The sequence below is a fragment of the Perissodus microlepis genome, chromosome 19, assembly GCF_051167445.1.
Source record: "Perissodus microlepis isolate ML-2025 ecotype Zambia chromosome 19, ASM5116744v1, whole genome shotgun sequence".
Taxonomy (NCBI): domain Eukaryota; kingdom Metazoa; phylum Chordata; class Actinopteri; order Cichliformes; family Cichlidae; genus Perissodus; species Perissodus microlepis.
Genome location: NC_140479.1, coordinates 21368176 through 21393335, shown reverse-complemented (window position 1 = coordinate 21393335; position 25160 = coordinate 21368176). Strand labels below are relative to the sequence as shown.

General features: G+C 38.9%; 2 protein-coding genes across 6 annotated transcripts; one reads left to right on the top strand and one right to left on the bottom strand.

Moving 5' to 3' along the window:
* Positions 1 to 274: 274 nt before the first annotated feature.
* kcnk10b (potassium channel, subfamily K, member 10b) lies at positions 275 to 17843 on the bottom strand. Of its 2 annotated transcripts, none has more exons than XM_084915001.1 (7): positions 17744 to 17843; positions 13650 to 14062; positions 6131 to 6248; positions 4287 to 4447; positions 3851 to 4043; positions 3613 to 3755; positions 275 to 2385 (listed from the first exon to the last, which is right to left on the bottom strand). In XM_084915001.1, coding segments are annotated over exons 1-7 (1677 nt in total). In that variant the 5' UTR covers positions 17745 to 17843; the 3' UTR covers positions 275 to 1737. The 2 variants fall into 2 exon arrangements, with proteins under 2 accessions (XP_084771127.1, XP_084771126.1); XM_084915000.1 differs by lacking the exon at positions 17744 to 17843 and adding an exon at positions 17145 to 17707.
* Positions 17844 to 19405: 1562 nt separating this feature from the next.
* spata7 (spermatogenesis associated 7) lies at positions 19406 to 24980 on the top strand. Of its 4 annotated transcripts, none has more exons than XM_084915445.1 (12): positions 19406 to 19646; positions 20454 to 20516; positions 20605 to 20694; positions 21841 to 21888; positions 22145 to 22242; positions 22396 to 22850; positions 22963 to 23008; positions 23156 to 23274; positions 23365 to 23415; positions 23518 to 23595; positions 23777 to 23834; positions 23933 to 24980. In XM_084915445.1, exons 1-12 carry the CDS (start codon positions 19631 to 19633, stop codon positions 24536 to 24538), a joined length of 1728 nt encoding a protein of 575 aa, XP_084771571.1. In that variant the 5' UTR covers positions 19406 to 19630; the 3' UTR covers positions 24539 to 24980. The 4 variants fall into 4 exon arrangements, with proteins under 4 accessions (XP_084771571.1, XP_084771570.1, XP_084771573.1 ...); XM_084915444.1 differs by having other exon boundaries at positions 23512 to 23595; XM_084915446.1 differs by lacking the exons at positions 19406 to 19646; positions 20454 to 20516 and having other exon boundaries at positions 20626 to 20694; positions 22401 to 22850; positions 23512 to 23595.
* Positions 24981 to 25160: the final 180 nt, after the last annotated feature.

The window sequence follows — 25160 nt, the reverse complement described above, 5'->3', positions numbered from 1 at the left end:
TACATATATAAACATATTTACTTGCTTCGTCATAAGGGAAGTTACAGTGTGCCCTCTGGTGGACATATTATGCAATGTCAACACTTGCGACATGGTTGAAGGGTGTTTCTCTCATCTTTTATTTCCTTTTTTTGAAAGGTAATAAAAGATACCATTATGTGTTGTATATAATACTGGCCCATTAATAAATTGGTCAGGCTCTACTTTATCTAAGTCCAAATTTTGTCGATACTGCGTTCATTTTCTGTGAGTACTTACAGAATGAATATACCTCTTATGTTTTGTTCATTTATTCTGTTTTAAAAAGGCACTCACTACATTTAATGTGACAAAAATAAACTGTACACAACAAACAGCCGCTCAGTGTGTCACAGGTTAGGGTCATGGAAAGGTTAATGCTATCAAATAAGCAGGCTACTGGAACAATCAGTGTGTGTGTGTGTGTGTGTGTGTGTGTGTGTGTGTGTGTGTGTGTGTGTAATGTTCACCTTGAGGAATGCATGCAAAGTACAACAGTGGTACATTTAATCCTGTAAAATTTAAAGCTGTTTTTGAGTGTCAGTAAATGTTTGCAAAATACAAATCAAGTGAAAATGGACTAAAATTTTAAGAAATGCCCCCGTCCACACATAGCAGTGTCAAGATGCTTTGTGAGTTGTGTTGTTAAAAAAGCAATACAAAAAAGAAACACGTTCAGTATATTTTACAGTTCAATGAAAAAGACAACTTGGGTGATTTAAAAAAAGAAGTAAACATAGATGTAAACATGCTTGGCGAATACAAATTAACAGCATCACATTCATCAATTAAAATGCATCCAAACACTCTCAACGTGTTTGTGATCATTTGAATGTCATTTTAAAAAATGCAATTGTGTTTTACATTACCGACAGTCTGTGTTTGTGTATGTATGTGTTGATTCACAATTCAGAAAATGGTAACAATCATTACAGAGACACATTGTTTGTCTGCTGAGAGAAGAGTAGTAATGAAAGAAGTGTATTTTGCTCATTATGATAGCTGCAAATTCAAGCTTTCCAGTTTGGTTATGGTTGGTACCATGCACTTCAGATTGTTTTTTCAAGCTGTTAACATATTGTAGTTTTTCGCATCAGGCTACATTTTCAAAGCCAAACATAATGTAGCAATAGTTCTACATGTCATCTAGGTAAATACGGCCTGTTGATCCAGCAAAAACACAACCTACTTTCCTCTGTTCGATAAATATTAAAGTCACTTTGTAGCATGCTGCTGGGCTAAAAATAGACCCCTGGAGTATGAGATGACAACCCATAGATCAATAATATTACTGAATGAATGGCATGAATCTAGCTCTCAAGCGGTCCTGCCCACATTGTTAAAAAAATACGATTCAGCATGAACAGATGGAAGAAGAGCCTTGAGGGCTAAAAAAAACAACAACAGAGCTGTTCAATACTGCTCCTGTAGAAATCAAAGTTCTTAAGTAGCCTATTTAACAGCAACATCTCAATGAGGTATTTCTACTGCACCCTCTTCTGCACCGTTAGTTTTATTCATTTTTGGCAACACATTTTCTTCCCATAGCTATGGCATGATGACTGACTTCTTGGGAGCAGTTCCAATCTAAGCATAGAAAACAGAAAGGCACATTTCTTGACATCTCAAAGGACTGTGCACTCTCCCAGTCTGAGTATCTTTCACTCTTCCTGTCTCAACACTCCTTGTATGTGGATGAAGTGTTTGTGCATTCAATACTTAATTATTCTCACTGTCTTTGGCCAGTGCCGGTGTGAACCCATTCAACTTTGAGCGCTCCATTGTGTACTGCGAGAGGTTTGTCAGACTGGTGTTTCCCTCTTTTCTTTCTTTGTTTTCCTCATCTGGCTCACCATCTTCTTCTTCCTCCGTTCTCTCCTCCCCGAGCATGGCGCTGCCATTGTTTATGCTTAAACTTGCCCGCCGAACATCTTCAGGTATGTTCCTCCGCAGTTCACGGTTCTTGTTGCGCCTGGCCAGCTTACTGAGGGATCCGAATCGTAGGTTGAAGAGATTTTCCTCTGAAGATGATGCGGTCTCTTGCGTTTGCTCGTTTCCCTGATGATCGTACGGCTCGCATGCCCCCTTCAACCTCAGGTTGTTCAGTTTGCTGTCGATGCTCTCTTGGGAGGACGTCTTGAAGCGGCTAGCATCCAGACTGGCGAACAAAGCCCGTTTCTCTGGTGACAGCATATCAAGGGAGTGAGCTCGCTGCTCTAGGCCAAGCTGACGGCGCTCCATGCTACGGATGGTGGCTGCCCGCTGGAGCTTGTCATGGATCTCAACACTCAGACGCCGTCGAGTTTCACGAAACTCTGCTCGGACATTTGCCTTCCATTCAGCAGCATGTGCTTTAAACTCCCCAACCTATGAAATATGAACATGGAAACAAAGCAACAGTTAAAGGATAATATACAGATTAGCAACAGTATCCCATATATAACATTCAATATAGCACCATATAACATCTACTACTGACACAAAGAAAAGGTAATTTCATAATTACAAAAGTGGTCAAAAGTGGCTTTTTACAGGCAAAGTCTCCCTGCCACTTTCAACTGTATTTGCTATTCTAAAGAGGCCCTATTATGCTTTTCTTTATTTTATATATATATATATATATACATATTTACCACTACACTGTTGGATACTTATATTTAATGTGGCAAAAGTTCCAGTGAAACATTGATTCTCAAAGTTTTGAAGAGTGTTTCATTCATTTCAGAGAGCCAGCATACTGTTGAGAGAAGAAACGCACCCATCAAAATAATTCTAAAGCCAATAATTTGTTGATTAAACATTAAGCTGTCAGGGAGCTTCACTGCTAGCCGTGAACTCTTCCAATATATTACAAAAGGTCCTTTCATTACTAACTTGGCACAAGCCTGTTTTCAGTTTAACACAAAAGTTTAGTAATGTAATAAATGTACGCTCTAGCAAAAGTGTTTAACCCTCATCAGGTCTGTGATGTAGTAGTCATTAATTACTAAGTTTGTGTGTTGCTTTTACTTAATATCTGAAACCTGTTTTGTTCATTCTAACTGTTGTGCTAAATTATAGCTTTGTAGCCATTAGTAAGGTTGGATCTTACATTTACCAATACCAGCCTTGGAAATATTAAAGAAAAGCTACTGTCTAAAAGACTGCACTCATGAATGTTAGACTCAATTGACCTATGCCCCATTTTCATTGCCCTTGCTTTAAATGCTTCATTTCCAATTATTCTTCTTACTCTTACGCCCAGCTGGCATCAGGTTAATATTGATTTGCTTAAATGTTCATGAAAAGACGAGATGCTTTTATTTTTCCATAGTGAAACACTGCTATGCCAGGGGGATGCCACCTGGTCTCTAAGCCTGTGCGACTGAGGTCTTTAAGAGATGGAAGCACAAGACAATACAAGAAAAATAAGAATGCTTTTAATTCTGAATACTGCACCGTAGTGAGATCCTAAAAATAAAAAAAATTGAGACACAAACCACAGATAATTTTTAACTCACTATAGATATTTTAATAATTATAACATATAAGATGCTGCCTCTGAACCTTCAGATCCAGACTAGAGTTGTAAAATAATACATATACAAGACTTACCTCCTCTTTGGTCTTTTTAGACAGTACTCGGAGCCAGTCTCCAATCATGCTGAGGACGGCTGCAAAGTACGCTAAACCTATGAGGATCCAGAACCACACCAGAGGCTTGTACCACTTCATGTAGTCGATCTTGCGATTTCCACCTGAAGAGGAAGGAAAATGTCGTTATGGTCAGAAATTAAGCCCAAAACTACAACAGAACATCTTACTGTGCCCGAATTTTGGAGCGTAGCTCTACCTGCCACGTAGTCTCCTATTCCCACTGTAGTGAGCGTGATCACGACAAAGTAGATGGCATCCAGTGTGGTCCAGCCCTCAATGTGTTTGAAGATGACAGCAGGGATGGTGACAAAGACAATGCAGCCAGCCAGGATGAACAGGATAACGGATGTGACCCTTATCTTCGTCTGGCTAATCTGCTTGTGTTTTTGCTGAAAAGAACAGGAGGTGCATTTAGAACCAATATAAGCAACTAAAAAGATGATGTAAGAGTGACAGTGTGAGCCACAAAAAGCAATGAAACATGGCTCACAAACAAAAAAGAAGACACCATTACATATGCCATTAGGGTAAGAATAAAAATGCAGCTAAATGTTAGAATGATATCTGCATATTTGACTTTTTTACACAGTCAGTAAAGAAGAAAACATCACAATGTGTTACTTGTATCTCACCCTGAATATCTTTTCAACTTTTAAGACGCTTTTTACAAAGATGGTCCCCAGCTGGTCTCCGATCCCCGCCAACAAGAAGCCAAAGAGAGGGATACCAAATATGGCATAAAGGATGCAAAAGATTTTCCCGCCTTCCGTGCTCGGAGCTATGTTTCCATAACCTGTTGAACAATTGAAAGCAGAATGAGGAGGAGGAGGAGGGGAGAAGAAATGAAGAAACAGGACAGGAAGGTCAAAAAACAAAGCAGGGCTGAGAAGAGTGAGTGGTAAGATGAGAAGCAGAAGACAATCAAGACCTCCTTATGCAACATAATCAATTGAAGCCCTTATGTAATACCTTTCAGTTCCAGGAGCAGGGCTTGAGGTAAGTAAGGCAATAATTAGATTCCCTTAAAGAAAATTGAATTAATAATGACATACTATGATACAGGGAGGTAAAAGGAAGGAGCTTGAGGAGCGTCAGTGAGGCAGGAGACACAAATCACTATCTCCTGTTTTAACCTGCTGAAAAGCAGAATATTAGCATAATACCTGTTCTTTGTGTAGAATATACTATCTTTACTGAGAGAAGTAATATGTTTACACATGTTGGACACCATACAGTACAGTGCAAAAGTCTTAAGCCACCTCTCATTGCTTTTTACTTCTAATTGTGGATATTGGATCAGAAAATATTGGTATATTAGTGAAAAAAAGTATATTAGTAAAAAAAAATGGAGTCAATGGCTTCAGCATCAGGAAAAGAAAGCATGCAAGGATCTATTTCAAATTTCAGTCTCTGTAAGAGAAACACATTAACAGTATATATATTGCTCATATAATTTTAAAATGAGTGTCTTCAATTTTTCAAGCCACTGGACATAATAGATCAAAGGAAAAAGATGATGTCCTTAAGGAGGCTTCAATCTTATCCTGTTTATCTGTAGAGTTAAAGCCTCCCTGTTTTTGTTTCTGTAGAATGTCTAATTAATATTGATCGTATCCTGCTATCTTTGAAGGTTTTCTCAAATATTTTCTTTTTCTCTTAAATAAAAATACATATAATTTGCTTCTTTTTTTTTATTAATGGAGGGGGTCCTGTGGGTTGATATTTGTGTTGATCTTCTATTTGTGCACTAGATTAAATGAAGCAAGCTACCAGGTTAATTAAATTTCTAGACTACACCATTAAGGAGGTCAGGGACATGCTGTTTTTCCAGTCACCTAAAGGATGGTTAGGGTTACCCACAGCTGATAGAGGGAATACAAACAGTAGTGCCTCAGCTTTGATTATGGGATTGTATATCAAAATGTTCCATCTGATCAAAGCCAGGTACCCAAAGTCTTTTTACTTTCATTTTTAAAAGAATTTCAGTGAGTCACAATTTACTGTTTCTCTTTAAAAAGCAAGAAAGGGCAAAATGAGACAATTAAAAAAAAAAACCTCAACAGTGTCTTCATCATACACTGAATATTGAGTCAGGTCTCACATACATCTTCAACAAAATGACATCAGACTGAATTCTCGTGAATGGGACTCCCTCTCTCTCATATATACTTAAGAATGGCAAGGCTTAACATTGATGCCATTTAGTAGTCCTCACTACTACAAACTTTTCCTTCTCGTACATCCTCTTACATCTGTTCGCGCTGTATAAATGAAGACTGTGCTTTTGAGAGTACCTCGTGCATGTATTTTTTATGAGATTTGAGGTTCGCCTCAGTCTACATTATTCTTAGATTGTTAAAATTGAGTTCAAAATGAATTTTGATGGTTCACACGTACAATGAAAATTGCATGTTGCAGCAATAGCAGGTTCATCGTGTTTTAGAGTAATAAAGAGAGCATTATCTAATAGTTTTACCAATAGTTGTAATGACAGTTCCAGCGAAGAAGAAGGCACTGCCCAGGTCCCAGTGACTGGAATTGTACAATGTGTCTCCAGTAGGCCTCACTCCTCCACTCACAGAATCTATAGCATGCTGGAAAGTAGGGAAATATAGAAATGATATGGATTAAAAGTATTTAAAATTGTTTAAAACTGAAATGTGTACTTCGACATAATTAGTGAAATTCATGCCAAAATGCTTAATAGCAGCTGGCTCCTGTTTTGCCGCTGAGCTTTTACAAGCTAATCAAGGCTATGACTGTATGCCAGCTCAGCTGATGACAACACAACAAACACGTGTCTGCTTTGATTTCACTATACACAGCCCCAATGGTGTGAACAGAGTGAGTAACAACGTCCTACTATTGTTTCTGTTACATGTGCCTCTATGTATTGCAATTGATTGCGTAACACTCGTGAGGAAACTGAGATTAGATCCAGTGCAACGATCTCCAACATCAGCCCAGAAGGTCACCACCTGAATACAAAGAAAAAAGGCTCTGAACAATAGAGGAAGGGAATGCAAGTTAAATGAGGTCTGAATCATTCTTATATCCCTGGAACGAGCAGGGGCGCTACCAAGGGGGGTCCTTGGTAGCGGAATAAATAATTTATTTATTACTGCATATATGATTTTTGTCATTCATATTATGTCACTTTGTAGGTCCCTCACATTTTATAGTCATCACCCCATCACTTCCGGCACTCCTGCACTGTTTTGCTTTTGGTGTGCCACCACAATATTTTTGGTGGTGCCCACATGGCCACCCCCATGAAGAAATTCTGGAGACGTCCCTGGCCTTGAGGCTGTGGATTGAGTTACAGTTAATTAAATCAGCTGATCACTGTTGTAGTTCAGTCCAGACTCGTATTGTGTTGAGCTACCATTTTCTGACTGTTGTGAACTGTAATTGGAAACTCAATAACTAAGCATTGCAATAAACATGTATAATTGCTCTTTTTTTAATTTCCTCTTGATCATCTTTGGCTTGTGAGTTTAAAAAAGACTTGTTTGTTTTTTTAAATGAGAGAAAGGCAGTGAAACTTAAGTAAAAGGTGGTGCAGCAGACTCTTCTGAGCCTTTCGAATTACTAATCGTGTGCACATCAAGTTGATCTGACCACAGGATGCGTTTAAACTGTTCAGTGTCTGGCTCTCTTCGAGGAGCTGTTTCTCCACACACCCAGTTTCCATGTTTTCACAGTTCACATGGACCAAATCCACACAGACTCTCACTTGCAGCCCAAACACTGCTGTTTCCCTGTTGTTCGTTCACGTCAGCCTTTTTTTCTGCGTTCCATCGACTAGTTTGTCTAGTGCAGGGAAAACATTTACTGCTTCATTATTTTCATTGATTGCCTTCTGTGCTCCATTATGCTGCCATGAAAAGTTAATTGACTATCATTTGGTCTTTCTACATTTTCTGTTTATGGGCATGCTGTGTTCTCTACACAAGCATTTATAGTTCTTTATCTTTAGGCTCAAAACTTCTGCTGACATGAAAGTCACACAGAGCAGCCCCCATTTTATACAGTGAGATGTGAGATAACCTTTCAGAGAGTGCAGAGCGGTATAATAAAATATGTATGAACTGCCGTGATACGCATTTTACAGCAGAGAGTCTGGGACCACTAAACACATCGCTGCACATGCCTATTCAGAATCTTACATGTGATTACCTCGGCTCCATCAGTGCCCTCTCTCCCTAATGAGACGGATTTTTTGTATCTATAATTAGGCAGTTTCAATTACGTTACTTCATAGGTTTTAGCAGACACAGCTGCTTTATGGGGGCAATATCAAAGTGGTAATTATATAATAAACCCCAAATAACCTAATTCTGGAGTCAAGGGAGAGCTATAAATAGCCACACAATGTATCTGAATACTGTATGAGGAGATCTATTTTTGGCACTTGTCTGTTTCTCAGCCATGTTCATGCTTCATGAGAGAAAAATCCTCCTTTTGCACATGCACTTTGGAGCCATGAGGATGGTGACTTGTGTTGTGTTGCAGCACATTAATTAGCAAGACAAATGGTGTTTTCGTTTCACGCCTCGTGCTCCTTTCTATTTTGATTTCACCGAAGAATCACTGCAGAGTGCTCACGAGTCCTCGTGGCTAATGTGTTTTCTGTTTCTTCAGTGCAGGATCATTACAGAGCAAACACACTCACTGCAGATTTTTATCCTCTCGGTGTGCCTTTCTACCCCACAGCAGGGGACAGCGGTGATCCTGCCAGCATGGTGCCTTGCTCTATCCTTCACCCAACCTCATTGTGATACATTGCCAAGCACTGTCCTCTGCAGCACTTTCAACATTACTAATATCTAAAGCTTTAACCTAACCCCCTTGAAGACTTAATGCTTGTTGCAATGAAGGACACTGAGGTCCATCATATACAATCAGGGTAAAAAGAAAGTGCACGGTCTCTTTCTAAGGTTACGTATCACGGTATAATAATAATATAAAATCATCTGGTCCTTACCAGGTCCTACAATTATTTTAGTTCCAGCTCAGATGAACAGCATCACATGATATATTATACCATTTTTTTTTTAACAACTAAGCCGAAATACAGAAACAGTGGATTTAAACTAATTACATATAGTGATTCAGCAGGTTACAGAACCTTTAGCACCAGTAGCTTGAGTAATCCTTTTCAGTAATCATCATCAGTCTCTCACATCATTGTGGAGGAATTTTGGGATACATATAACTACAACATTACTTCAGTTCATTGAGGTTTGCAGGTGTCCCTTTATGCACAGCTCTCATAAGGTCCCACGACAGCACTTCAGTCCATTGCAACACATTGACTCTTTCCCTTTATAGCCGTTCTGTTGTAGTTTTGTTGCTGTGCTTGTAATCAAATCTTGTTGCGTGACCCAGTTTTGTCTAGAATTGATATGTGCAGGTTTGACTCACTGACTATAAGGTGCCCAGATCCTGTGGCTGCAAAACAAGTCCAAATCATTACGCCTCCACTATCATGCTTAACAGTTGGCATGAGGTGTCCTGATATGCTGAGTTTCGTTTTTGCCAAATGGGGCATTGTGCATGTCTGTTCAAAGCACATTGTTCCAAAATCCAAAACGCGTTGTTGTTTGTTCAGATGCAACTTTGCAAACGTAAGCCAGTTTTAACATTTCACCTGCTAACTTCGGGCCTGTTGACTCATTGTCTAAACTTGTGAATTTGCTGTGATTTCCACTCCTCAGAAACTTTGGAGCTATCTTGAAAGCTTTCCACGTATGAATAATCTTTCTCACTCTGGAATGATGGATCTCAGATTGTTTGGAAATGCCCTTGATGGGCAGTAACAATTGGTTCTCTAAGATCATTGCTGATGTCTTTAATCCTGAATGCACACACATCAGAATGCTCCACATAAGCAAACTACCAAAACCTTTGCTTTTATAGATGTGCTCACACTTTTTCCTGATTAATTAATTTAAATGCACTTTTTTAGATTATGTTAAATGAATAATAGCATTGTGCAAAATATTATGTGATTTTCAGTATGTCCTCACAGAATGGTTGTATATGGCTGGTTTTTATGATTGACTTTTCATGTGGAACAGGTGATCAGATTCAAATGAAAATAGCAATATAATAGTGAAAAGAAAAAAAAAAGTTTATTATTCATGCTTAAAAGCCCAGTGTTAAGCTGTGGAGGTATTTTCAAGGAAAACCTGAAATGGAAATGAGTAGAAATGAATCTTTTTTGCCTTTCTTTTTCAGTGCAGCCATCTAAAGAGCTTAGCCTTCACTAGTTAGTGGAGCATTTTGATTTCGCATTTGATCAAGTATGTAGAATTTGCTTGACGTTTTCCGGAAAAGCACAATTTGTGCTACATAAGATTATGACGGAAATGGCAGCACGTCCTGACGTAGATTCTACTGCAGGTAGCTCGGTGAATACAAAAGTTTATTTTAAATAAGTGACTCATCAATAAATGAGACCTGACTGGTGTCAGTAACAGCACGGCTTCACATCGTGCCATAGTGTGAGTCATCAAAACAGCAACAGGAAAGCCAATTAGGTCTGCTGTCTTCGTGGGCGCACAGTGGGTGCGTGGACGACACAAATATTGAAGAAGACATGAGGAGGTCAACAGACCTGCATGGGCACACACTCACACACATTAAATCAACACACGCTGTGCCCTAACAAGAGCTTGCGATGTGATATACTGTCTGCTTCCATCTCAGGCATGCACATGCTTCCCAAGGTTGCCATTTTTCTGTCAACTCCTCCACCAAACAGTTTGACAACAGTGAGTCACCGCTGCTGTGTCCCCGCATAAAGGCTTCGGCTGAGTGACAGGCTTGACATAGCACACACAGGCCGATAATGGAAACTGTTAGAGGACCGGGCATACTTTTTGATGGAGTACTTGTGAAGCAGCATGTCCTCCAGGCTTTTGCTTGAGACACCAGGAAAAAGGAGTGTTATTTGTTCATATGAGCTTCACACATGGCTTACACTTAGTATTGGAATCCCATAACAACTCAGCAGATCAACATTATATCTACTGATTTACAGAAATTTACATATTATGTTTTGATTATGTTAGTACATCACTTATGAAGCTACGATAGAAAGGAGAGGAGTAGCAGTAAAAAGCTCATCATTATACACATAAGTGCACAAACCGAGCATGACTAATTTGCCACTATTCTTAATTAACTATATCAGATCAATGACTTGACATGCCATTAAACATTTTCTTATCTATCTGAATTAGATGATTTGTCTAGAAGAATCTCATGTCTATGATTCCAGCACTTTTACTTTGAGCAGCAGGAGGTGTGTGTGCCTGCTGGTCTGTGTAATGAATAATTGATTCCCTCCGGACCCCAGGCACTCCATGCTAAAGGTTCTAATTTCCACACACTCCTCCATAAGACATACTGTTATTGATTTTTGAAAGCTCTTGATAGGGCTTTTGTGGCTCAAAGGTTGAGCACTGCTAGAGAAATAAAAGAAGAAGCTAGAAGCAGAAGAAGAAAAGAACAGAGGTGGGTGTGGAGAAGGAGAGAGGCAGTCCGATATTCACTGGAGTAGTGTTGAAGATATTAACGTCAAATGGAGCCATCCTAGTGGAAAGTGGAACACACCATTAGCATTGCCATTTGGTTGTTTCCAAGTCTTTACTATTTTCAAGCTACATTCGAAAAACAGGAAAGCACAAGATTTCTAAAAGGCTGTTTTTTTTTCTCTCTCTCTATTGCCAAGAAAAACTATTTTCAGTCTCTTTTGATTCCTGTTAATTGTGTGCTTGTGTTTGTATTTCAGCTCTTGTGTTACTCAGTTCTTTTGATTGTCCAGAATGTTTCTTTCTTTTATTTCTAGATGTTCTCTGCAAACTGAGTGCATCACTCCACTCCCTCACAAATCAAACTTCCCACTCACCCACTCGTACATCTCAAATCATTTTCCACTCCCCTTTGCAGTTGTAAGTGTCAGCTGGGTGTAGTGACCTTAAATCTTGATCCATAATTTTGGATGTGGTGCTAGAGAGCAATGTGAACCGCTGCCATAGTGTGTTATAAAGCGGCTGACACCATAAAAATGCATTGTAAAATGCGCCGTTAAGTTTCAATGAGATGGGAATGGTTCTGTTTTGTGGGTCTGCTTGATAGTGCACACAATTATAAAAAAGTTTCACAAGCTGGCTTGGTAAAATGTGGAACACTCTAAAGACAGCGTCAGACCATATGCCGCAGGTTTAAGAGTTATCAGGCGAGTTTTTTGGACGAACAGCTGTGCCCAGTAAAACACCGGCACCCTGCTTCTATGCAGCAGATGCTGTATTGAGGGGAAAAGCAGATAGTGACGGGATTTTGTGGAGACTGTTTAGAATATTGAGTTTCTGAAATCTCTCTTGGGTCTTGCTTCTCCTCCTCTCTGGAGGGGAGAGGGAGGGGAGACAGGAGGACAAAGGAGGGGGGAACAACTAAGCTGTAGTGCCTCTTCACTTCACTGTGCAATACCTTTTGTGCAATACTTTTTGTTAATAGTCAGCGGTGCAATAGACTCCATACTTGAAATGTGCAATTCACTTGTATTTTTATTTTTATTTTATTCCTATTTATTCTATTTATCCCCTTTGTATATTTTATCTATATATGTCTTTGTATTTATATATGTGTGTATATATATATATATATATATATATATATATATATATATATATATATATATATATATAATATTCTGTAACTCTGTAACTTCTGTCGGTGCTGTGCTTTTTTGGAAACCGAATTTCCCAGAGGAACCCACCCGAGGGATTAATAAAGTTTTATCTTATCTCTTATCTTATCTCTAAAGATTTTAACACTTTTTGTATGTCATAATAGAGCAACCTCACACAGTATTAAAAAGAAAACATTGAAAAAAAACTTGGTTTCCTGACATTTCTCACAGTAAATATAACAGCGCTGTCACAGCCATGAGCTTGTTTCCTTATTTAAAACATGTGGGCGTTGTTAAAGCTGCACTCTGGAATTTCATACCGCACTAATACATCTATTATTGAAGGTTTTTTAGCTATTCAAATACACGTTAGTTATTTGTCAAATAAAATGGGAAAAAATTGGCCTTATTGCTATCATTACTCTGTCTTTACACAGCAACAAAACTAGAGAGAGCTGCAATTAAATAAAAAAAATTGTTTGTTGTGAATACAGCATAAAGGTCATTGTGAAGACATTTTTTGCCCTCTTCTCAATGATTATGCTGTCTTTTGTTATGTAATATCAGACTGCATGTACTGGTGTATGTGTTCTAAAAGATCCGTGTTTATTAGAAAACTAAATGCATTTAGGTTTCTACGGGAGGGTTGATTGTTATCAGTTATCAGCTGTTACTCAGGAAACCGCCATTCAATGGGAAGGGCAGAACAAATGTCTTGGTCAGGCTGTAGCAAGCAGCAGCCATATAATTTGATTAAAAGTGCCTCAAAAAGCCCTGAGAGCACAAACAATTTTTAAATTGTATAAAATTCAGTGGCTCCAAATCCCTTACTTTAGTGCAAAAATGAAGGAGTTCACCCACTGTAGTTTTTATTAAGAGGGAAATTATCCACAGAGGTCAAAACTATTTTTGTGCCAAGCTATAAATGTGTTCTTTAACGCTGTAAAGTTGGGCATTTTACCATGGGAATCTGTGAGGATTGACTTTTGGAGCCCACTTAAAGAGGCCATTATAGTAACTGCAGTTTTTGGCACTGTGCAGTCTTATCGTAGCTACTTCTTAATCACAAGATAGGCCCACCGTAAAGGATACCATGCTTTGCCATCCTTTTAAACTCTGCTCCCATCCAGGGGACCCTGCCTCCTGCTCTACGACAACTGGGAATAGCGCCAGCTCCCCATCCTTTTACCTCTACCTAATTGCTCGGTACTATAATAAAGTGCACAGAGGCTGCCAAAATGCCTGGAAGAAGGAAACAAACACCAGACAATGATGTCCACTTTCAAGCACTTACCTTGATGATGGCGTCCAGCTCATTGGGAGTAACACATGGGTGCCTTTCGAGGAAAGAGGCCTTCTCCAGGGTGATGCTAGTTTTCAGGTTGCTCTCAAATGGCTGCTCCAGAGCCCTGAAGGCAAGACCTCCACAAACCAGGTAGAGAACAACCACAATGAACACCGCCAGCACCGTCTTCCACTTCATCACTGAGTGGAGCCCCGCTGTCGAGCCATCAGAGTTGGTGTCCATGCTAGCCACAACACTGGCAGAGCGAGATGAGATGGACAGACGTGGCAGTGGACAGTGACCACTGGCTTTCGCGTCGCCCATTGGGTTTTGCATGGTGGCAACACTTGCCTGGACCAGGGTTGACTTCACCATGCCAGGCTGGACCTTTTTGGGAGGGACCAAGTTGGTCTGGACTGCCACTAGCAAAGAAAGTAGGAGGGAAGAAAGGGCTGCTGTAACACATATTTTTTTTAATATAGATTACAAAGATGGAAACACTAGTGGTTTACTGCACGTTTGTCTCTCTGATGGTCATTTATGATGTGTTATAATAATTGGCTGAAGGCTCTTTTTGTAAGAACCTTTTACCTAAATCAACAGGCATTTGGACATTTCATTTGTTGATTTGTTCGCAGATTCTTTTTCTTATTTTCACCTTTTCTCTCACCTTCAGCCTTTCTTTTGGTTTATATTTCAAATTTTGTGTTGTGGAGACATTAACATAATTTCATTACAACTGTTTAAAACCTATGTGTCCTTTATGAAGCTTTGAAAACATTTTATACCTCCTACACTGGGCTAATAAAAAGCTTTTTGCAAAGTCAAACACTATTAGAAAAAAAATCTAGTTATCCAGCCTACAGCTCCGCCAAACATAGCAAGACTCCTTTGTCATCTCAGCAGCTTGTTATCCTGAGAATTTCTTCATGTAAAATGTATTTCAGATTTCACTTGTGAAAAGGAGTCCACAATCACTTGGCCTCACATCTGCCTTACAGATCATAATTTGTACTCTTATTTTAACATCTGATTTCAACCCTGCTCTGTTACAACACATGGATGGATGGATGGATGGATGGATGGAATGACTGCCTGAAGCTAACACAGATATATAAAAAGCACACCAATGAAAACCTTACAGTAATGTTGGCAGAGGTGAAGGTGAAAATTTAGTTACTCTCTTTGAATGGAAGCAGGATCCAATTTTTCTAATAGACTGTAAGTGAGGGATAAGTGCCACTTTCAGTTATTGTCTTCCAAAGAGGTTTCATAACAAATGCATGTGTACTGTAGCAGGTCAACCATCAAACATCACCTATGGAGATAGCCAAATGTTGACTTCCTTAATGTATATAAAGCACTGCGTGAGCTTTTTCAGAGCTCTAGACTTCACCCCTGCCCTGACGCCCCCACAACTCTAAAAAGGGAAAGCATGGAGTGCCTCTGAGCCATGGGTGGAGCTTGTTGTCTGTGATGTAACCTTTGAAGGTAGGGATGAGAAATGTATTTGTTTTGTTTAATTGGGTGATATTATTTTTGGGATATGCTAAGTACAAAGCACACATGCTTAATCAAGTATTTATGACTTTAGACGAGAGGAAATGTATTTCTTTAATATTTCCTGGAGACTTATTCCATCTTGCCTAAACCTCAACTTAACACATAAGGGACTTGCTTTCTGTTCCCGTAGTGTGAGTGTTTAAACAGATTCAGGTCCCCACAGCATGACCATGCACTCGCACACACACACACACACACACACACACACACACACACACACACACACACACACACATCGACCCATGAGTCAAAGAATGTCCAGGAAGTGGCTTGTTCCCTGATCTAAGAGCTATTCATCTTCAGAGTCAATTCTTATATAAAAGACTGAATCAATAACACCAATGTGATGTCAGCTTAAGGTGGAGAAAAACTCTTTCGGTTTACAGTATCTGTCTTTAAAGGTGCTGACTGCAATAGAGCACAAATCTATTAGAAAAAAAACACTGGGTGGTGAATCAGCTGGAAGACTCAGTATCGTATGCTATATTTGGTGCAATGTTTTTTTAGAGCTGAAGTGGAACAGTTACTGGTTAGTGAATTTCAAACTAGGCCAAGTCCATGACTAATCTAACTAAGATTTTAATTGCCTTTTATCACAGTGTTTGACTGCATGAAATTAAATAAATTAACTATGACTGAATGTCATATATTTTGTTTATTTGGTTCATTTCAAAGTCAACTTCATGCACTTCTGAGAAAAAGCAGAGAATATGAAACTATAATCTATATTTTACATCTAGAGTTGAAACCAAAAGTGCAGTGAGCACTATAAGGTTTGCATTTCACCTTTCTGAGGCTATGGTCCATTAATGCAAAATCCTTTTTGAACCATGCAACAGCTTCGAATTGATTTTTGCAAATTAAATAAGGCTTGAGTGGAAAGTGGTGTTTTTCTTTTTTTTATCTGATCTCAACCTCTCAGCCCTCCCTTTGGATCCAAGTATGTCTGGCCAAAGCAGAGGAAATGTTCTCATGTAGTGATGCCCCTCATGTCGACCACAAAGATGGACAAACAGAGCATGTGGATACAGATGAGGAGTTTGATGACAGTATCTATCATATTTACATCTGAGGTACAGTTAAGTGTACAAAAAGAAGTCTAGTGGTATTAAACATAAAGGCTCAGGCAAGCTTTAGGCCCTGTGGCACTGGGCAGGTTGTAGGCGTAATTAAACGCCTACAACCTGCCCATTTGAGGCTCAGCTGCCGAATTAACGGTAGCTGAGCCTCGAATTTCAAACATTAAATCAATCCCAGTGCACACCACACACTTCCGGCAGTGACTGATTTCAAAATAAAACCTCTGTTAAGGGAGGCGCAAACAGCATCCTCAACACGATACCCATGCATAGTGTATTAAAGCAGAATTCATTTCCAGCAGTGACTGGAGACTTAGCACGACTCTTATATGCTTTTGAAAGGGCAAGGGGTACATGAGTCATGATATTATTTGAAACAACAACAACAACATTTCTCTTCAAATAAAAATCGCATGTCTGAAATTCTTATAAATTCTATTCCTAAGTATAATGATGTCTTTTAGATGGTGACATTATTTTTAAGTAGACACATTTTACAGCCTAGTTCTCTTTTGAAATCTCTTCCGCTCTCACACTGGTTATTTCTGCCAGCCTGTCACTACCAGAACTCCGCATCCAGCAGCATTGCTTTATACGTCTGAGCGGACAGATAGTGCAAACTAGAAAAGCCGCGTTGTCGTATATGAATGGTAATTTTGCATCACAAAAGCAAATAAAGGGACCGCTCAATTAAATGAAAAGAAGCATAAATATGAATTTATGTATACTGAGTCTGTGAATAATGCAGCCTGATGAGATTGTGTATCAAGTATTTCCATTCAGATGTTTAGGCTACTGACATTAAGAGTATTTAATTGCAAATCTGAAGTTATTCCACAGTAAAACAGCAATATTCACCAACCTTGTTCTGGGTCCCAGTTAACTTGTTTTCTCGGGTTTTCTATTGGAAATTTCATCTCTAGGTTTCGCTCAGTGAAAACGCAGGTAAATTCAGTCAGCGTGATCGCAAAAATACAGGAAAAAATTGACAAATCACAAGAAATTCATGTTGGACACATCATCTTTTCATCGAAGTGGGAGTGGATTGCACAAAGGAATAAACGCATCGCAAAACCGCATTGTCTGTCTTCCTTTCTTGCACCCCCTCCTTTTTTTCTTCTCCACCTCGCCTGGACGCGTGGTGTTCGCCTGACAGACTGACAGAGATACGTGTGGCACCTTGCACTGAGCAGTGGCACCACTCCACGGTCCAAACCACTTCCAAACTCACACTAGAGCACGCACGCAAATGGTCCGGTCCAGAAACACAGCCGGAGTGTGGCCCAACCTAGCAACTTTACGCACGCGTTACACCGGCAGCGAGAACAACGAGGGAGGATGCTGTCCCCTCCCTTTAATTCAAATAAGCGCTCTCCTCCACCTGCCTTCACTGTTAATGTGCATCGAGCTTTGCATCAGAGGCATTTTCTCTCATTGTGGAATCCGATTTTCAATACTCACTCTTATATTTTCCCCCAAAACCAGATGATCCTATTATCGTTACCGTAACCAGCGTCTGACCACATGGCGCAAAGATGATCACCAAATCAGAGGCAGACTTAACCCATTACATCATTCACGCATGTGAGGAAAACTGTATTATTTATGAGCTTCAGTGGTACAGGGAGGTCACCTCTTCCGGCAGCCCCCCCCCCCATCATATACTATAGATCTGATGATTTGGCGGGATGACAGTTTAGACAGGGGGGAAATGAACTGTCTCGTTATCTATGTGTTATGTAAAAGCGCCCTGCAACACACACATGTACAAGATCAGAAATGAATCACTTAATAAAAAAATATGCCTAATGGGAAAATCGAAATAGATCATCGTGTGGATACACTGCAAATAAACAAATATACATTATTGTAAACTGACGTCTTTACGATCCTAAATGATCAAAGTCAGCTCTTTGAGCATCAAAAATATTGATCACTTTACAATAAAGTTATTGTCCAATGTAGTCATTGACCAGTTCTCCTTTGAACTTATGCCCAATTCAAGTGCCAGTAAAATATGTTGCCTGTCACACTATATTCTTTTGTTGGTAAATGACGCAAGGGGTTAAAAGTTAAATCAAACAATGCAAGGAAAATAAGAGAATTAACAATATGATGCTGACAGAATGTTCTCGTGGCCAACACGTACTCAGATGAATCATAACTTATATTTGTGGTACTGTAGTTTCCCACATTTTACTGTAAAACTAGGTCGCTGAGGATTTGGCTTTTTATGATAACAGCACACCATGGTCAGCGTTTGTTGCAGTAATGAAGAAGAGCGGCTACCATTAATGATACGCTTATTGATGATTTTGCAACTGGAAAGGATCTAGTGACCCACATGGTGAATAAATTATAATGTTTGCTCTTGAACCAGCCACATGAACAACCAGAAAGCTGTTTCAGTCCATTGGAGGCTGTATTCTGTCTGCAAAGCCACAAAACACATTAACCTCACCCACCAAAGTAGAAAAAAAGTTATATAAACACATAATGCATTTTGAAATGAAAAGAAAGAAAACCTTTCAGTAAAGCAAAAATATGGCTGAAATCTGTCTAACTCCTGCTTCTGCTTTTCTTACTGTCACACTGTTAAGACTACTACTTAAATGTTATTTTAATACCTAAGCCTTTTCAGCCAGACATTTAACAAAATGTTATTTATTAGAGAGAAATACTTCAAACCGGGGGCTCTGTGGAGAGATGGGGGATTTATTCTTGGAGACCAAACATGGGCTTTCAAGGATGATTTCTCACTTGATGACCTTTGAGAGGGTCAAGTGGTCCTGAATTTACGGCTGTATATGTTTTCCTGTTTTGTTTTGTTTTTTACAATGGCCCCACTTGCTCCCCCTGTTAGTCTGCAACTCCACACCCAGAAATCCAAGTGCTGAAACACAAATATTCACAGGAGATCTTTGTCAGGTTGTCTATTATTATGTTGTGCATGTCATATCTTTATCATATGTACTGTACTCTTCAGACTGTTGAGATAATTATTTGACATATTTCATTTAATCAGGTTTGGATTTAAGGGCGTTTTTCTTAGGTTGTCATTTCGATTCAATTTTCTCATTCATGTTGTGTGTGTGCGTGCTCCTGTTGTGCATCAACGTGATGACGACAGCAATCATAGCAACCAGCATGGCGACGGGGAAGCGTTACTTCGCTCTTCATTTGCTAAATTTGCTAAACCTTTGCTAGGTTATTACTTGTACGATATTTGATTGTATCACTACGTCAACATGTTTACGGTTAAGTACAGTGAATTTTCTGGATGGATCCGAGCTCTGCCATCTCTCCCTCAGAATATTTCCGAGGTTGGGATATGCTGAGTGTAGTATTATGGACTCAAGAATAGGTATGCTAACGCTATTAGCATTGGTTAGCCATGTAGCTGGATAATGAGTCGGGAGACGTTAGCACATTTAGCTTTTTTGCTTAAGCAGCTACCTAAAGATAAGCTCATGTCCACCGTATTTACTGTTAATAATATGGCTTCAAGTCGGTCAGCACAGTGGTTACTAGTCCCTTGTCTGTACCGAAAACAGCTTGTAAAACGATGCTTCAGTAAAGCCAGCTTACGTTTAGTGACATTTTAACCTGTTAAATCTTTATTCGTTTCTTCTTGTTTCTGGTTTGAAGAGATCCACGATACCAGCTTAGTACTGCCCTCTATAAACTTAAAACCAGTATGTACTCTTATTGTTTGCTGGAGCTTCGTCTTATTTATTTTCAGTGTTATTCAAACATTTACTTCAAATTATGTTACCACTTTTTGAGTATTTACTATTTTTATTTGTAAACAGTCAGTGTTATGAACATTAAAACCTATAGCACAGAATTTACCCCCGAAAGTCTTGGAACCCCTTAACAGTATATTGCCAGGTCCAAAAGAAAATACTCTGTACTGTAATGTGTTATTAGTTAAATGATCAAAAAAAAAAAAATACTAGGAAACGCATAGATTCCTGTTAACTAAATTAGCATTGCCTTACTATGTATCTTGCTGTGGTAAACTTGCTGTTTTAGTTATCTAAAAATTATTTAGTCTTGAGAAGCGCTGTGCACCACATACCTATAAAATGAAATGATAAATGAAAAGTTTTTAATCATAAAAAACCTGTAACTGATAAAGTGTGAGTCATAACACTTTTTTACATTTTAGGAAGTGTGTCATCTGGACTGGGGTACAGCCCTGGTGTGAGAGGAAAGGCTTTGAAAAGTAGTCGTAAGTATTATTACATGCTCATGAGTACTGGTCATCTGTAAGAAGAGATTCATTTAATTGTTTATCATATATTGTTTTGTGTTTTTAGCTTTCTGTCCACTCTCCTCTAGCAAGTTGACACAATCCATCATTAAAGACCACATGGTGTCTCATTACAAAAAGGTTTACTCAGCTAAAGGTGAGCTGCATGGCAGGTATATTTTACAGTTGTGGTCATGGTAATTTGGGGCTGTTAATGATTTATTTGAACTGTTCTTTTTTCAGGGTGCATTGATTTTACAGCATACATCTTTAATTACTTTTTTAAAAAACCCATTAATGGATGGATTTGTTCTGGATTGTCTCAAAAAAGTCAAAAGTTTGCGTACACTCAGATGCATACACTAACTTAAATTTCTTAATAACTCGTGCTTAAGGTTCTTTTAATTTGACAAGGTCAAAGCCTATTAACATCTCATTGGCGATCATGATTGACAACTGGTAGTTTTTCTTTGGAGCATAAGAAGGTTGGTTTGACAGGACTCATTAGACTGATATTCAGAACAGGAAAGTCCAAAGAACCCACTGAAGATCTAAGAAGAACAATAGGAGTTTACTCTAGATTTACACAAGTTGGAGAAATTTCTAAACAACTGCAGATTCCAAGATCATCAGTTCAAACAGTTATAAGGAAGGTTTTATGGTTAGATCAGACAAAGATTAAGCTATTTGGCCACAATGACAAGACTTAGGTTTGGAAGATTAAAGGCGAGGCTTTCAAACTTAAGAACACTGTACCATTTGTCAAACATGATGGTTGTAGCATTGTGCTTTTGAGCTGATTTGCTGCCAGTGGTACTGGTATACTGCACAAAGAGGATGGAATAATAAAGAAGGAAGACTACCTCCAAATTCTTCAACTTCACCTCAAATCAACAACCTGATGATTGAAACTTGGACACAATTGGGTATTCAAATGGGACAATGATCTAAAACACACATCAAAACTGATTTTGGAATGGATAAAGCAAAGCAAAGCCCCAGTCTCATAGTAAATGTGTGAACTTTGTATAAAAACTGGTTCTGTACCAGGAAACCAACATGTGAATGACCTCAACCGATTCTGCCAGGAAGAGTCAAATATCCACCTAGAATTGTACCCAAAGCTTTTTTGTGTTTACCCAAAGGATCTGGTCCAGGTGCAACATGCTAAGGGATATTTAACCAAATACTGGTGTAGATTTATGTATATATTTGAGCCTGTCTGTATACTTCAGACCAAAACTAAGTATTGTGTTTAATTCTGTTGTGTAATAATACTAATAGTTTCTATCTTATCCACCAGCTGCCATTGATACCTCAGTACCCAAAAGCTTGCTGTGTAGTGTGAAGTGTAAGTATACATATATATGGTGGCCATACTCTGTTCTTATGACTCATACAGCAGGAGATGTTGGGATAAAATAAATTTAGATTGTGTCATAAGTTTAGCTAATAATTAGACAAATAATGCCATAATTAGCAGTGCGTATAATAAATAAATAATAGGCAAATAAAGTAAAGTACATGCTTTGCTGCTGGTGATAGTTCTGCAGTGCAGAGAATTGTATCTGTTGTGCTACTTCAGTTGTTTTAATACCTCTTTACAGACAATGACCAGATCAAGCGGGATAGGTTGAGGAAAAATGGCCGTCCTCAGTCAGCACCTGCACAGAGGAATAGCAGAACTTCATACTCTTCATCACAGGTAAGAAAATCTGGCGTTGTCATTAATCACTGCTTCATGTGATGCTAACAAATTTTTACTAGCAGATTTCAAGCAAACACAAAGCCAACTTTATTTGCTTGGAATCTTTTTCAGTCTACACAACAACAGATTCACCCCATGTGTGTTTTTTAGAGCAGATTATCTGTGCAGTATGATGACAGCACCTACCTTTGCTCGAGGAGCTCCTTGGTCTCCAGCCCTAGGTTCAACACTGCCTTTAAAGTCAATGAGATGGTTTATCCATCGCTCAAAGTCAGCTCTCATCACACTCGCCCAGCATCAGAATTGAAGTATCGGAGCCCGGAGGCAACTTTTCGAAGAAAGTCGTCAGCTTGTTCATTGGCAGCTTCTGGAGATCAGAGTTCCTACAAAACCTTCCAGGACCCTGTTCGGAAGACATACAGCGGAGACTTGCTACTGAAACATTCACAGCACTTTACACAAGACAAACCTTTCACTCCTAAGACCTTAAAATCAGATAAGAGCTCATACTTGTCAAAATATCGCTACTACAGAGCACCACAGAGAAAACCTACTCAGGACTGCAGCAACTCAACATCATTTCAGCAGGAGATGTGTGATGGAAGGTAACGGCTGAATGTCTTGATGAGACTGCAGATCTAAAGACGTGTCTTGGGAGATTTTTTTTCAGCATGTGTTGCTTGTGTCTTCACGTGTCTTTTGGTTGTTTTCATACAGCGTAAAGAACAAGGACTGCATGCTGGATGTTGATGAGCCATCTCAGGTAATTTGGAGAATTTGATTTGATTAATAATGCATACATATCACAATTTATCAGTAATACTTTGATCACAAGAACGCTTTGACAGAATCGAATTACACTTCCCATTTTCCAGCCTTCTTTTCTTTTTTCTCTGTTTTTTTTCTACAGGGATTTATTACAGAGCATGAGTGGTTTGAGGATGAGCTTAATGGCACATATTCATCATCAAGACAAAAGAGTCGAGCAGCCAAGGGCAGAGAGCGCGATTTTTTCGACTCCTCGTCCAGGTGAGCTCATGCAGTAGAAAAGGACATTGCATTTTATTATTTATTTAATTACTTTGTTCAGTAAGATTCTTAAAGTGTTTCATCTTCTAGGGTCTCACCAGAAAATAGGAAATCTCCCAATATGATGAGAGTATCCACAGAGTAAGTTCACCGACCTTCTGATTAGTAGACATAGACAAATTTTAACAATCTAAAGTAATACATTATCTAATAAATGAATTATTGTGTTTTGTCGAGGAATAGAGAAGAAGAATTAATGTACCTTGAATTCATTTCTGCTGTGACAGAAGATATCTTGTCCAGGGGACACATTTCTGACAGGTTGAAACATTTTAATTTTTTTTACATTTTCTGTGCCGTAGTTGGATGACAGATGTACAGACGTTTGCACAGCTTCTTAATAAATTTGTATGTGACTGATAAAGGAGTTATTGATTAAATAGTAGCTATGAGTCTTATTTTGAGTAATTACTGACATGTAAGTGTCTGTGTCCTCTGCAAGGGTCCTAGACCGTGTGTTAAATCGGCACATCGACATGAATCGTCATCAACTAGATGAGGTCAGCATGTAATTTCATGCATAATACAAAACATTTTAGGCAAGTCATGTTCATGGCTTTTTAAGCTGTTCTTATAAGCCCGCTTTGCTTGTTTTTAGGGTAAAATGCGCCACCTGCTGGAAGTGTTGTGTAAAGACTTTAAAGAACCAACCAACATATCCAGCTCCACTGCAGAGCTTGAAAAAAAGAATTATCTGCTTGATAGCCTCCTACCGTGTCTGGAATCAGCGGGAAAACATGTAAAGACCAAAGAAGACAATGACTTGTTTCCTTATGTGTCCCCAATTAAACACTGTGATTTCCCAGCTTATACTGATCCCTTATTGGCTTCTACGCCCTTACACTCTCCTACAAGAACTCCTTCTCAAACTGAAATAACTGAAAAAGATAAGAAGGGTGACAGTGAGGGAAAGTTTATTGACTTTTCTTTGGTCAGTGAGCATGTCACTGATAATACAACAGCCAGTGAAGAGGATTTCCATATAGTAGGCACAACTGTTACAACCAGCGTCCACAGTGAAACCCAGGAGAATTCTGCTATAGCCAGTGAACAAGAGCAAGCTGATGGACAGTCTAATGAGCTTGAGGATCTAGGGAAAAGTTTGTCAGAGTCGTTGCATGTGTCCAGCAACACACACTGTGAAAGTGCTGCCAGTGAGCAACATTCAAATACAGGGGATTCTGGCAGCGATGATGAATTTTAAGTTTTTATTGTACTGTGGGATTTTATGTCCGTCTACATTTTTACCGAGTGAAGTGTGTTCCAGAGAATGAAGTGATATTTCACATTTTTAAAAGGTGTCATATAAAAAGAAATAACACTGGTTATTTACGAGCCTCACTAAAGAGTGTTGTACTTCTGCTTTGTTTTCGATTAATTTTTAACAACAAAAGCACAATGAAAATGTCACAAAAATAAGTCTGAGCTTTAAAGTTCTCATTTAGGATGGGGATAAGCTTGATCATTGTAGTGGCTGAGCTGCAGTTTACCTCTGCAATTAGTTTCAGTATACTGCCCTGTCAGTTTTAAGTATGATGTAGCACAAGTTAACATTTTCAGATAAGGTGTGAAGTGTGTTCAACCTGAAAAGTCCACTGTTACCAGAAAGTGTCTTTACAACTGCAATAAAATTTGCTTTTCATTCACTGCTTGCTTCTGATTATTGAGGCTATCATTGAGGTTCTTAACTTGGGAAATATTGCAACTGGGAAACTATAAAAAATAATCTATTATATGTATATAATAGATTTTATGTACACTTCACAGGTAATCTGCAATATTCTACTGTTCAGTTATACATGTCTACATCCTCATACACATTCATT